Source organism: Schistocerca nitens, chromosome 4 (genome assembly GCF_023898315.1).
Source record: "Schistocerca nitens isolate TAMUIC-IGC-003100 chromosome 4, iqSchNite1.1, whole genome shotgun sequence".
NCBI classification, from domain to species: Eukaryota; Metazoa; Arthropoda; class Insecta; order Orthoptera; family Acrididae; genus Schistocerca; species Schistocerca nitens.
Genome location: NC_064617.1, coordinates 635,139,282 through 635,152,704, shown reverse-complemented (window position 1 = coordinate 635,152,704; position 13,423 = coordinate 635,139,282). Strand labels below are relative to the sequence as shown.

General features: G+C 37.2%; 1 protein-coding gene across 2 annotated transcripts in view; it reads right to left on the bottom strand.

The window, feature by feature from the left end:
* Window positions 1-13,423, bottom strand: part of LOC126251406 (breast cancer type 1 susceptibility protein homolog) — a 284,502-nt gene that overhangs the window by 65,752 nt on the left and 205,327 nt on the right. For both annotated transcript variants that reach the window (XM_049951814.1, XM_049951815.1), the window contains 2 exons: window positions 9,979-10,121; window positions 3,319-3,819 (listed from right to left, as the gene is read on the bottom strand). In XM_049951814.1, the coding sequence (XP_049807771.1) occupies window positions 3,319-3,819; window positions 9,979-10,121 (644 nt within the window). The remainder of the gene's footprint in view (window positions 1-3,318; window positions 3,820-9,978; window positions 10,122-13,423) is intronic.

The following is a 13,423-nucleotide window of genomic DNA, read 5'->3' as shown; positions in this document are numbered from 1 at the left end:
GATACCATTGGGAAATGGGCTCCACATAAACAAACAAATAAGAATGGCCAAAGACTTGTTGGAGTCTGTAGGGAACACAAACTGAACTCAAAGTCCACATACTTCAAAAGGAGGTCAAACAAACTTAAAACTTGGAAACATCCTGATTGGAGAAAAGGAGAATGGCAGCTGGATCCTGTATTTATGGACAAATTCTTCCACAAAGAAATCTACAATGTTAATGTATAAGAGGGGTAGATACAGGTTCAGGTCATTACAATGTCAAAATCAACATTAAGTTCACACCACTAAAAAAGAAACCAAAATGCAATAAACGAAAGAGGAACTTCAAACCCCACCAATTAATTAGAATTGATAAATATAGAAGTCACACAAAACATAAAACTGTCAGATAATTTAGAAGAACTGGTTCAAATTCTCAGGCAACAAGCTGAAAATTTAGTCCCATTGAACCCATGTATGAAAACGACATGTCTGGTGGAACTAAGAATGTGACAAAATTCATGAAGAAAGACATCATGCACGGTTAAAATTTCAAACACACAAAACAGACGAAAATGCAACCAACCTCCAAAATATCAGGAAAACGTTCACACAAATTATCAAGCAAACCAAGAAACAATCGCAGAAAGATCTAATCGACTCAATAGAAGAAAATTATCATAAAACCAGTTCCAAAGACTTTTACAAAATGTTTGGAAGACAATTACAAAAACTTGCCCTTCCCAAGTTAATGTTGAAAAGGGAGGATGGAAAAATGGCACATAATGACAAGGAAAATGCTGAAATCACAGCAAAAGCTTTTATTATACTTTTGAATTGTGAAGAACCCCAGGAACTTGTAGCAATTAATACAGACACACCCATCAAGACTCCACCTGATCTCATAAATCCTCCAATAATCCAAGAGGTGGAAACAGCCCTCAAAGAGATGAAAAATTATAAGGCATGTGGAGAAGACCAAGTTTTTGCAAAAATGTGGAAAAATATGCCAGTGATACAGTTCGAACATCCTTACAGCCCCAACAAAAATCTGGATTGCAGAAACCGGGGCAAATTTGGACAGTATGGCTTATTTGCTCTTTGCCACTGCATAGAAACAAAGAGTTACTTATTTTAACATCTGTGCACCAGTTACTTTAAGCACAAGATTGCATTTATCGCTTTCCACAACTTTTATTTTCCATCAATTGTTTCTCTAACTGAATAACTGACGAACTGTCTCAGTGTTAAAAATCCATGCATTATTGTAAAGTGGAAACTTTCTATTGTTGCGCCGAGCGGGAAGTTATTGTAACCGTAATTGTCAACAAGTTCAGTAGCTAACAACATTGAGACAATTTCTGTACAAGTTTGTTGAGTTTCTCATGCAAGGTTAGAAAATAACGGCGGTTTCTGTAAAACTGTGTATTGTGTGGGCTGATTTCGGACAGTGCCCAGAACGCATAAGTGCAGAAGAGGTGCTACAGTACGGTGTAATTATGACCTGGAACTTTTAGATAAAGCTGTTCGTGATATTCAGAGTGGTCAATTATCGTACAGAATAGTGTGTGATTTGTATGGCATACCTAAATCAACCCTACAAAATAAAGTGCAGGAAGCACATCGGAAAAAAATGGGAGGACAGCCAGTGCTAAATAAAGAAGAAGAAGAAGAAATGTTGAAGCAAGGAATCTTGAGGGCTGCACATTGGGGATTTCCCTTCACTAAATTTGATATTAGATATTTAGTTAAACGCTACCTTGACAAACTGGTACTCTTTGGCACCTCCTACGGTAAATGAGTGGTTCTGTATTTGTGTCAGGATTTAGCATCATCTAAGATAATTGAGTGCTTCCTTTATGTGTATTGGAGATTGGTTTGGTATTCTGCACTGAGCGAGTTATTGATTCAGTCGCAGGATTTTTGTACAACTGACACTAGAAATTTTAAAAAGGAACTTCGTTTTGGTCATACAGCATGTGCTGTCCATAAATTCACAGAGCTCTTTCCCCGTATTATTAAACACTTGTACCTTAAAGGAACCATTAATGTGAGCTTGGTGCAGAATTATCATGGTGAGTGACCATTCATTAAGTAAACATTAAGTGGGTCCCATTGGTCAGCACCAGAAGAGGTAGAATTTTGATTTAATTGTTTAACTTCAGGGCCTACAGTTGTGGTGGCACCTAAGTGTTTTGTTTGTAGTTTTATTACGATTCACAGTCATTGTTGTTTGGAGAATTAGCTTTGCTTGTGCTCATTCACAGGTGACTATATCCTGATAAACAATACAGATAAAATAAAACTTTGATTAATGACAAAATAAAGTTCTAAACTTATTTTCTGTTAGCAACATTAGAAAGATACAGACATGAGATTTCAGATATACAATTTACATACACTATGTCCATCTACGTGATAATAATCTTTTAAACACTATTTGGTATAAAAATAGGTGGAAAATAATTAATTAGCACTGTTGGCAAAGATAAAGGAAGTATCTGACAGTAATTTTCTTAACAGGAAAAAAGGTAAAGAAAAATATCTGGTTGAAATTGATAAACAATTAGACAGACTAAAATCATAAGTCTGACTCTGCAGTTAATTTTGTCTTTGCTTGAAGTCGGGAAAATTTACATGACAAAAGAAAGATTTGCAGTCAGTATGCATATTTTGATTAAATGTAAGTTTAAAATAAGGTTTGCTAGCACTAGGTTTGCCCAGACATTTAACATTTTCACCCAAGGGACACTGGAGACAGAAATAAAAGTTAATAATATTATTTATGCCAGTCACCAGCATAGTAGCGGTACAATTGTGCACAGTTTGTGATGTGTAAGTAAACTGTAATGGCTCACATATCAATTCGTATGTCACTTCGCTTGTTATCCTTGTAATTATTAGTTAGAAAAAAGGACTACACTTTAATGTTACAGTAACTGAATTAAGTATCAGTAAAATGTGAATTACAAGTCAATAAAATAATACACAAATAGCTTAGAATACACTAGATATTTACGTATTTTTTTTAAAAAGAGACCCACCACCAAGTTATTGTTGTTGTTGTGGTCTTCAGTCCTGAGACTCAAGCTATTCAAATAATTTAAGTATTAATTGAAAGATATCTATAGGTATTACACATTTCATGTACAAGTTCTATTTGTATTATTCTGCCATAGCTTCTGTTCAGATCGAGTTTTGCAATGTTTATAGTAGTTATTGTACTGTGAGCTCCATAATCCATAGAAACATTAATAAAACAGTTGTTACACCTCTCTGGAATATTAATTTCTAACAAATTTAACAACATTTATTCAAGGAAAAGAACTGTTTTACCTCTGCTGTGCAGATCTATTCTCTCTGATGCCACTAGTAAGGGACAGGCTGACCTTAGGGGTGCCAGCACCCGTTTTGTTTTGTACTGGTTTTCTATGTGGTGTACCAGGAGCTGACTTCCGAGGTGTTCCAACTTCTGGTGAAGTTCCTCGTCTTGGTGGCGTGCCAGTGCAAGCTGAATGAGAAACTAACTGCCTTTTTTGAGGAGTGCAGGAACCATCTTCCACATTACGCATAACAACAATTTTATTAGCACTAGGAGATGATGTAACAGTTCTTCTCTGATGATCTGCATTCATATATTCTTTCTTCTGAAAGTTGGCACATGAATCTGTCTGCTTTGGAGACATTACTGAAATATCTCTTTGTGCTTTTCTTACACCAGACGGTGGGGTACTTTGTGAAGTAGATTTTCTAGTAGCTATTGTTTTTTGTCCTGGGACTAATGCTGTTGGTTTCTGCGGCGTTTTGTGCACAGTTGTGTGCTTACTGGAGTTGATGCTGCAACATAAAGTTCTGACTCTTTTATCTACAAAAAATAGAATTTCACATTTATAAAACTTCAAAACACAAGACTTTTAACAACACAGAGTAGGCAATCGAAGGTCAGATTAGGGGAAATCTGATGTAGACAAATAATGCTGGTTATAATCTGCTATACAGCTGGTTGTAACTGATTACAACACATTAAAAAAAATTCCATCTTCTTCGGGCATGCACCCAGAATATTTTTAGTTCACATTTCGATATTTCAGCTGACATACTTTCAGCCATTCTCAAAATGAGTAGCTTGCAAGTTTTTAAAATCACTTTACACACTTTGGAGTAAACAGGCATGTGGAACATAAATTAATCAGCATAAAAATGCTCTTGTTGGAGAACAGAAAGGTTAATATGCTCCTGTTTTACAGAATTCCGAATGGAAAGTGGGGTAGTAGCTGTCTCATTCTACCTTACTCAGCACCATTAAAAGTTATCCCAAAAATTTTGGCAAGCGAATATATTCACGAACTTTTTAATATGCAACTTCCCTGTCACCCTCTCTCCCTCAACTGTAACTTATTCATACCCGCAAGTCCATCGCTGTGTAAGTCACTCACACCCATCCACTCCCACTTGCTCTTTCATGCTCTTTTTAACATGCAACTCTTGTGTCACTCCCAGGAGCTCCGCTAGATTTAACTCGCTCACACCTGCTAGTGGATTGCCCGCATCTCGTGGTCGTGCGGTAGCGTTCTCGCTTCCCACGCCCGGGTTCCCGGGTTCGATTCCCGGCGGGGTCAGGGATTTTCTCTGCCTCGTGATGGCTGGGTGTTGTGTGCTGTCCTTAGGTTAGTTAGGTTTAAGTAGTTCTAAGTTCTAGGGGACTTATGACCACAGCAGTTGAGTCCCATAGTGCTCAGAGCCATTTGAACCATTTTGCTAGTGGATTGCTGCAAGTCACTCCTACCCATCCACTCCCACTTGCACAATCTCACGCACTCGTTCAGCCCAACTCATTGTCATTATCTCTTTGTGTCTCTCCAACTGTCACTGTCTCCTGTCTAGCAGCCACAGCCTCGTTTGTTCTGTTCTACTATTATGGCCCCCTCTCAATGTCACTATCTCCCTCTTGCTCTCTTACTGCTACTACCTCATTCATTTCTCTCCACTGCTGCTGTTTATTCTCATTGTCACCATCTCTCTCTTCCTCACTGTCGCTGTCACGGACTGTCTTGTCATTATAATTGGCTCTCACCCACTTCTACATTATCCTTCTGTTTATTCCTCTGTCACTGGCACTGTCTCCTTCTGTCTTTTCCTAGCACTGTTGTGTCACTGTCAACTATGTTCTACTGTCACTGTGTCTCTCTCTCTCACACTGGCATTGTCTCCTTTGCTCTTTGTATACCACAACCAGTGTTTACTATACTCCAGTATTTATTACTTTTCTGTATCTTTCCCTCTGCCACTGTCTTCTTCTCTCTCAGCATAAATAAAGCCTGAATATATTCACATGCCAAAATTTTTGAGAAAATTTTTAAAGGTGTTGAAAAAGGCAAATCAGGCAGCTGGTACCCAACTTTTCAATCAGAGTCTCTTATAATAGGAGTATATAAGCCAGTTTTTGTGCATCAATAGGAGCATTTTTCCATTGGTCCCCTTCTTTTCCATGTGGCAGCAGGGCATGTCATTCACATGAAAAGAACTTTATGGGTCAGTAAAATTTTGATAGTTTACTTATACAAAATCAAAATAATGCATAACTAATTTTACATCTCAAACTGGATTTTACGTCCACAAAAATTTTGCATGTGCTTCAATACTACAATATGGGATTCCCAGAACCCTTGTTATGTGAAAGGAAGACACTTTACAGCGTATTTCTCTGTGCTAAATCATTTTATAAACCACAATTTCACCTCAAACCAGATACTACTTGCATATTTTATGTGTGCATGCAGGGTAACTCTGAACCTCTGTATCTTGAAAAGAGATTAACATATCAAGAAAATATTCAAGATCGGATCTTAGGAATATGTTGTAATAATTTCAGCCTTTTGATGCGAATAGCCCACCTGAGTCTGTGGCTTTTTTCTGGTTTTCTCAGGAACTTCCAACAAATTAAATGGTCCCTCCATAAGCCCCTTAAAGTGTACCACAGACCAAATATAATGCAAAAAGAACACAATTTGCTCCACTCCATTTGCCTAAGTTGGAGGAATTGTTTCATATTCATAAACTGACCCTATATTTTAGGATAAATATACTAATTAAGGTAATAATAATTACATTAAGATGATTCTTCTGGTCCCTAGCCCAAGGGTATACAAAACACTTGACTGTAACTTTCTATAATCATTAGAACCTGAGGTATAAGTCCCATAAAAATCCTGTTTTTATGTGCAACATTTTGGGAAATATTAAGTAGTGCATGTTGTTGCATGGGTACTGAAAATATCCTCGATGCACATCACAAACATGATGAAATATTCAATGTGCCCGGAAAACTTCAAGAAACACACTAAAAAAATAATTCAAGATTATTTTATGATTACAGCAATTGCTCAATTTTAACTTGAAGGTAGTTTTAAATCTTACAACATTAAATATTCACTCTGTGATTACACACCCAAGACCAAATGAATTACACACACCTACTTATGCCCCCTTTCATTCTTAAGACGGATTAAAACATCACAGCATAGATTTGTCATTACACCAAAAATTTTGGGGAGTAATCCTGACTGATGATTGGTTAACTGTCACCCATGACTCGTGGCCCCTGGCTGGAGCTGGGTCCAAGGTGGTCACATCTCATCCAATGGCAGCCAATTAATGCTCAACAGGGCCCTATTTCATGTCACATAAAACATTTCTCACAAGAGAATACCTCCGTCACATTCCTCAATGTGCCCTATTGGTAAGAAAGATGTATTGACTCGCGCGTTTCGGTATACTCATAACTTGCCTTCAATATGTGCCAATCTACATGTAGCACAACTTGCCTTCAATATGTACCAAGCTACATGTAGATCTGTGTCACTACTCTGTAATTCACACCCAAGTGCTTCGCAGAGGGTTCACAGAACCACTTTCAGACTATTTCTTGACCAATTTGCTCTTGAATAGCATGAGGGGAAAAATGAACACCTAATTTTTTCCATACGAGCTCTGATTTCTCTTATTTTATTACGATGGCTATTTCTCCCTATGTAGTTGGGGGTCAAGAAAATATTTTCACATTCCAAAGGGAGGTGGTGATTGATATTTTGTAAAAAGATCAAGCTGCAATGAAAAGCACATTTGTTTTAATGATTACCACTCTAGCTCTTGTATAATATCCTATTACACTTTCTCTCCAATTTAGCGATAATACAGAACAGGCCGCTCTTCTTTGAACTTTTTCGGTGTCCTCCATCAATCCCATATGGTAAGGATCTCATATTGCACAGCAATATTCTAGCAAATGATGGAAAGATGGACAAGCGTAATGTCGGCAGCCTCTTTCAGAAGATTTCTTGCATCTTATAAGTGCTCTGGGTTTTCGTTTTTTTTTATTTATTCTGCAATGTGAACATTTTGTCAAATGATTATAAAATTATGTGCATTTTTGCTTCAAACAACAGATCATTTCTTTTTGTAAATACCTTTACATTTGGTGTGCGTGAACACTCTGGATCACTTTTGTGTTAATTACTACAGGTAGCTTGTCATCTGCAACCAAACGATGTGTATTTTCCACAAATAAATACTTGTTATAGTTACGGATGCATCACAACATCTCAGCATGATGTGGAGAATGGAAGCACTTGCCACATGAAAACGTAAGTAAATACGAAAATAGGTTAACTCCCAGCAAAAAAACATTCTCATCGACATCATTTGGTTGCAGATGACAAGCTACCTGTAGTAATTAACACAAAAGTGATCCAGAAAGTTCATGCACACCAAATGTAAAGGTATTTACAGAAAGAAATGATCTGTTGTTTGAAGTAAAAATGCAAAAAATGTTCACATTGCAGAATAAGTAAAAAAAAAAAAAAATGAAAACCCACTGATGATGGCACAGTGGTGCTGAAACATGTTTGGGTACTGAGAAAAACGGTGTTTTGCATAACTGGCAGACTTCACATCAAAAAATTTTAACTGCAAACACAGCCAATACAAGGAGCTGCACATCAAAAGATGGACCTTTATTATGTGATGCTTCTCATTTAACTTGTTTGTAACTGTACTCTCTAGGTAATTATCTGAATTGACAACCTTTAAATTTGTGTTATTTACAAAGGAACCAAAATTTAATGGGTTCTTTTTAGTACTTCTGTGGAGGCCCTCATACTTTTTCCTGCTCAGGGTCAATTGCCATTTTCTGCACCATACAAATACACACATCTTGTCTAAATCATTATGTAATTCGTATTGATCTACTGATGACTTTCTTAGATAGTAAATCACTGATCATATTGTCTCGCTAAATCGTTTATATACATTAGAAATAGCAGAGGAAATATCACATTTTCTTGGTGAAAGCCAGATATAGCTTCTGTTTCATTCAGTGTCTTCTCATCAATTACTGCAAACTATTTTCTTTCCAACAGGAATTCAATTTCCAGTCACATGACTCAAACGATACTCCATAGCCACACAATTTTATCAGAAGCCACTCTTGAGGAGGGATGTTGAAAGTCTTCTGGAAATCTGCACATATGGAATGAACTTGAGATCTGGCACAAATAGCATTCATTACTTTCTGAGGAAAAAAGGGCCAGTATTGTTTCACAAGAACAATATTTTCTGAATCTGAACTGACTATGTGCAACAGATCTAGTATTTTATTATGTCCAAAAACAATATACATTCCAAAATCTTACTGCAAATTGATGTCTGTGAGATGGGTCTATAATTCAACAGATTACTTCTATTTCCCTTCTTGTGTACTGGTATCACCTGTGCAACTTTTCAGTCCTTAGGTATGGAACTTTCATTGAGTGAGCAGTACACAAGTGTTACAAATGTAGCTATTACATCAGTATACTCTGAAAAGAACCTAATTGCTATATAAACTTGCGTTTATTAAGTAATGTAAGTTGCTTCATTATACCACGGTTATTTACTTCTAAGTTCCTGGCATTGGCAGATGTTCTCAATTTGAATTCTGGAATATTTGCTACATCTTCTTTAATGGAAGAATTTCAGAAAACCATGCTTAGTACTCTGCATTAACAGTGCTGTCATCAGTAACATTAACATAGCCACTACACAGTGAAGGTATAGATTGTGTGTTTCTGCTAGTATACTTTACACAGATTTTCTGCCAGATTTCAAGACAGTGTTTTATTGTGGATACTATTAAAAGCATTTCACAATGAAGTTCGTCCAAGCTCTATCACAACTCCTCAGCTAAGGCACAGTTCCTTTTTTTTTGTTTCAAGTATCGAACAGCGGAGTTACTACACATGTGCTAATCTCTGAGCCCTGTGATGTGCATTACGCTAAAGTACACATGTAGGGTGATGGCTTCTGTACTCCATAGTGAGATGCTCACATCAGCTGCCATTTACCCAAAATGAGGTATTCATGGTACACCCTTGACACAGCTGGAGTCCCATTCACTGGTCTCCAGATCTGTCTCTTACAAAATATAGTCATAAAGTGTCTTTCCCATTTTGCAAACAACTGTCGTGCTGCTCCCTGATGCAACAACCATCTTAAATGGAATTGCTTGGGAGAGTGTTCAGATAACAGAAAATTTCTATGGAACATGTACTGAGGAGATGAAAGGACTACCCATTATTAGATCTTTATTTTCTTTATGTATGTCTAGCATGCTTGTATCATCCTATTGTCTCATTATCAGATAGAAGTTTGTGTTCAAGATGTTTTATTAGTGTGCTGATTTATTTATTTTTTATTTCTTCAGTGAAGCTAATAACTGTTTCCATTATGTGGAGTTATCAACTACTGAAAATTATTTGATCAAATATCATTAAAAGTTTGGAATTGTTTAATTATCAGTAATGAAGTGCTTTATTAGTCTTACAGTTCCCAATCCCAGTTTGATTGGTACCATTTTCCACTTAATTTCTAGTATAGATATGTACACATATAACAGTTTAAATTCAGTAGTAACTTTTAAAATATCAGGATAACTGTAACTCAGCAATTTCAGTGTAATACCTGTGGGCAGAGACATCTCTTGGAGTAGCCTCTACTACATCGTCGTCATCATCATCACTTTCCAACACTGCGACACTCAATGATGGTGGTGGTGGAGTCTGCTGATATGATGGTGGCCCACAATTTTTGGCATCAAATTTATACTGTGAAAGTAAGACACTGCAATATATTACTTGCACTTATTCACACATTAAATGAGCTCACACTATTATTTTTATAAAACAATCTAGTCTTAAAATTCCATTTAGGTATTAAATGGTACATCCTATGAACACAGGGTGTAGGCAGTATACCATAAAAACACCAGGTAAAAAAATACTTCATTGTAAACTAAACTAAAATTAGGCTGGAGTGGAAGCACAATTGTCGCCCATGAAGAATGTTTTCAGGGAAGCACATTGTAACTGCATTATGCTCTGACATTTTCCATTTTGTCTTTATGTAATTGTGGAAACAGTCGTCATCTCAAAATTATTTTCAAACTGAGATCAAATGAGACTACACTGCCTTGGCCATAGATCTAGGCAATATTATCAGTTAATACTACTCATAACATACACTAAAATTAAGTTGCTGATACAATACCTTCAACAACAGGCTACTGGAAAAATAAATGTTCCTAGTGTAACGAATACTTGTTCTCCAGAGGGATATTATTCAAGTTTGTACACATTTTGTGGATACAGCAATCTAGATCACTTAATGGATTAGTTTATTTGTAACACTGTTTTGGCTACTAAAAGCATCAGATCTGTAATTAAGTTTGCTGAGTGAGATTTTTTATTTTCTTTATAATGTTTCATCTTTTGTAGCCTGATAATGTACAACACTTTATTAAAAATAAAACATAAGATGAAAGAGCAACTCAACAGTTTTTCTTACAAGTGTTCAATGTGAGCACCATTCGTCACATAGCGCACACTGAGTTGATAGGCAAGTTCTTCCAGGGTCTTGACGAGTGTGTGTGGAGTAATTGTTGCAACAGCTGCTTCAATACTGTTTCTTAAGTTGGGTAGATAAGGTGGTAGTAGAGCCACATACATGAACCTTTATGAACCCACAAAGATAAAAACTGGATGGCAACAGATCGGGTGAATGTGGAGGCCATGTGAAACAAGCCACTTGCACCAAATTCAGCAGTCGAATACGTCATTTAACTAATCACTTACCGAGCTACGTCATCTTGCTGCCAAATAAAGTTCTGTGGTTCAGCTTCTCAAATTGTGGAAAGAGCCATAATTCTAATGCATCAAGATAAGAAACGCAGGTTACAGTTGCTTCACAGTAAAAGAAAGACCGATATACTTTTCAACCGGGGTACAGTACAAACACATATTCAATTTAGGGGAGTCCTGCTGCACTTGCAGCATCTCGTGCAGATTTGCTGCCTCCCAGATGTGCACATTATGCGTGTTCATATTTTCACATAGGTGAAATGTCGATTCATGATTGAAGATGACATGATCCAGAAAATATTTATTGTCTTGTAGTAATGTTTTGTTAGTAAAGTTGGCCATGTAAACTGTAATCGGTAAGCTTTAGAGCTTGTAACAACTATAGAAACAAAACTGGTTGACTTGCTTTTTCATAAGAAATATCCTCTGTAATTGTAAGTTGAATGTAATAAATGCTACAAAGCCTTAAAACCCCGATATTAATTTCAATGCATCTGATATTAAGCAAATTTGATGGCTTTATTAACAAAAACTGCTACATACATATTTGACAATGTTTTCCCATTTGCTAAGGGCTACTGAACTGTTCAGTCCATACTAATACTAAAATTATATCAACTCTCTCCAGTTGTTTAAAACCTTTTTTCATGAAATTGTTTCAAGTACCAAATGTAGGAACCTATGACCATCAAATTAAGAAATATTATTTCATCCAAGACTCACAAACATAATTTGAAAGGATTATATGCAATAGTAAGAAGAACCTTTTTTCCAAGAAACAGGAAAGCATAAGGAAACTGTTTTCCCATGCTTTCAAGGGAGTATAAAAGCTTTGAGTAACTTTTCTTGGGTTCCTATGCAGCAGGGAAAATTGAGAATCAGGACAACTATGCCACACACCATGTGAAGTATCGAGAATTTTTTCAGTGCTATCAGGGTTACACAGAGATATACAGAACTGAAATTTATTTGCAGCACCAATTGCATGCAAAAGAACAACTGACCAGCTGGGCTATCATATGTTGAAGCCATTGGGTAAATAAATTTGGATTAGAACTACTTGTTTAAAATACTACAAAACAAAGTTTCAGAACTACACTGCAGAGCAATCTGTTTAACCCTGGCCAACAATGTTAATTTGTGCCAAGCATAACTCTGCTGGGCTCAACTTTGTCACAGACCTTAGTAGCCCATGAGAAACTGTATAAAAAGCAATTCCAAGAGTGGACAAGACGTTATACAGCAAGCAGATGATTTTAAGCAATAAGATCTTATAAGCATAGCATGCTTCAATATGACAGTTGTTGGATGTTTCTCATTGCAGCTCTTTCATACCTGCACTGGTTGGAAATGAAACTAGTTATATAAGCCTCTGTGGTCAGTCCAACTGCCTGATTGACTGAATCTAGTACTCTGAGTTGCAGCTGACCTTGCATATTTATACATTGCCTTCTTCATTATTTACAGAAGACCGAATCTGCACAGTTGTATAAAATAACTACATTGACCAGTCCCGGAGGTTGACTGGGGTTAAGGGGTTGTATTCAGTATTATGTGGAGTGGGCAATGGGATGGAGAAAGCAGGGAGTAGGAGAGATGGTTGTAGGGAAGGATGATGGGAACAGACAGACAGCAGGCCCATCAAATAGTGATGTGCACTGGTGAGATTCCTCTCACACAGAAGTGTGTGTGTGTGTGTGTGTGTGTGTGTGTGTGTGTGTGTGTTTTTCCACAATGACTTGGGGGAGTGGGTGAGGTGGGAGGACTGAGCAGAGGAAGGAGACAGCAGTTAGGGAGGATATGAGTATAGAATGATGTGGGGAAGCATATGGACATGTCTTAAAGTCAGTCTCAGGACAGGCGCTAGTGGAAAGCTACCAGATATTAAAGCCAAGAGGGTTACACAATCAAAGAACGGGTTTTATGGATGATTCCCAAGTACTTAGGTCAAAGAAGTTAGAAAGGGGGGGGGGGGGGGGGGACAGGGCGAGATTCACAAGGCAAGGTTATGAAACAGCCACTGAAGCTGAGCATGTTACACCACTGGGTGGTCAACTCTACTCTTGGTCACAGTTTAGCACTGGCCAGCCACTTAGAGAGCTGCTTGGCGGTCATGTCCACATAAAAAGCTGTACATAAGTTATAGCAAAGGTGGCGTTAAAAAAAAAAGTAATTATTTACATTTGTACAACTGCCACTTCCACTGCTAAAAACATTTTTTGTACTCATCTTTAGGAATGGCTGCCAGTTCCTCCCTCATTGTTTCTTGA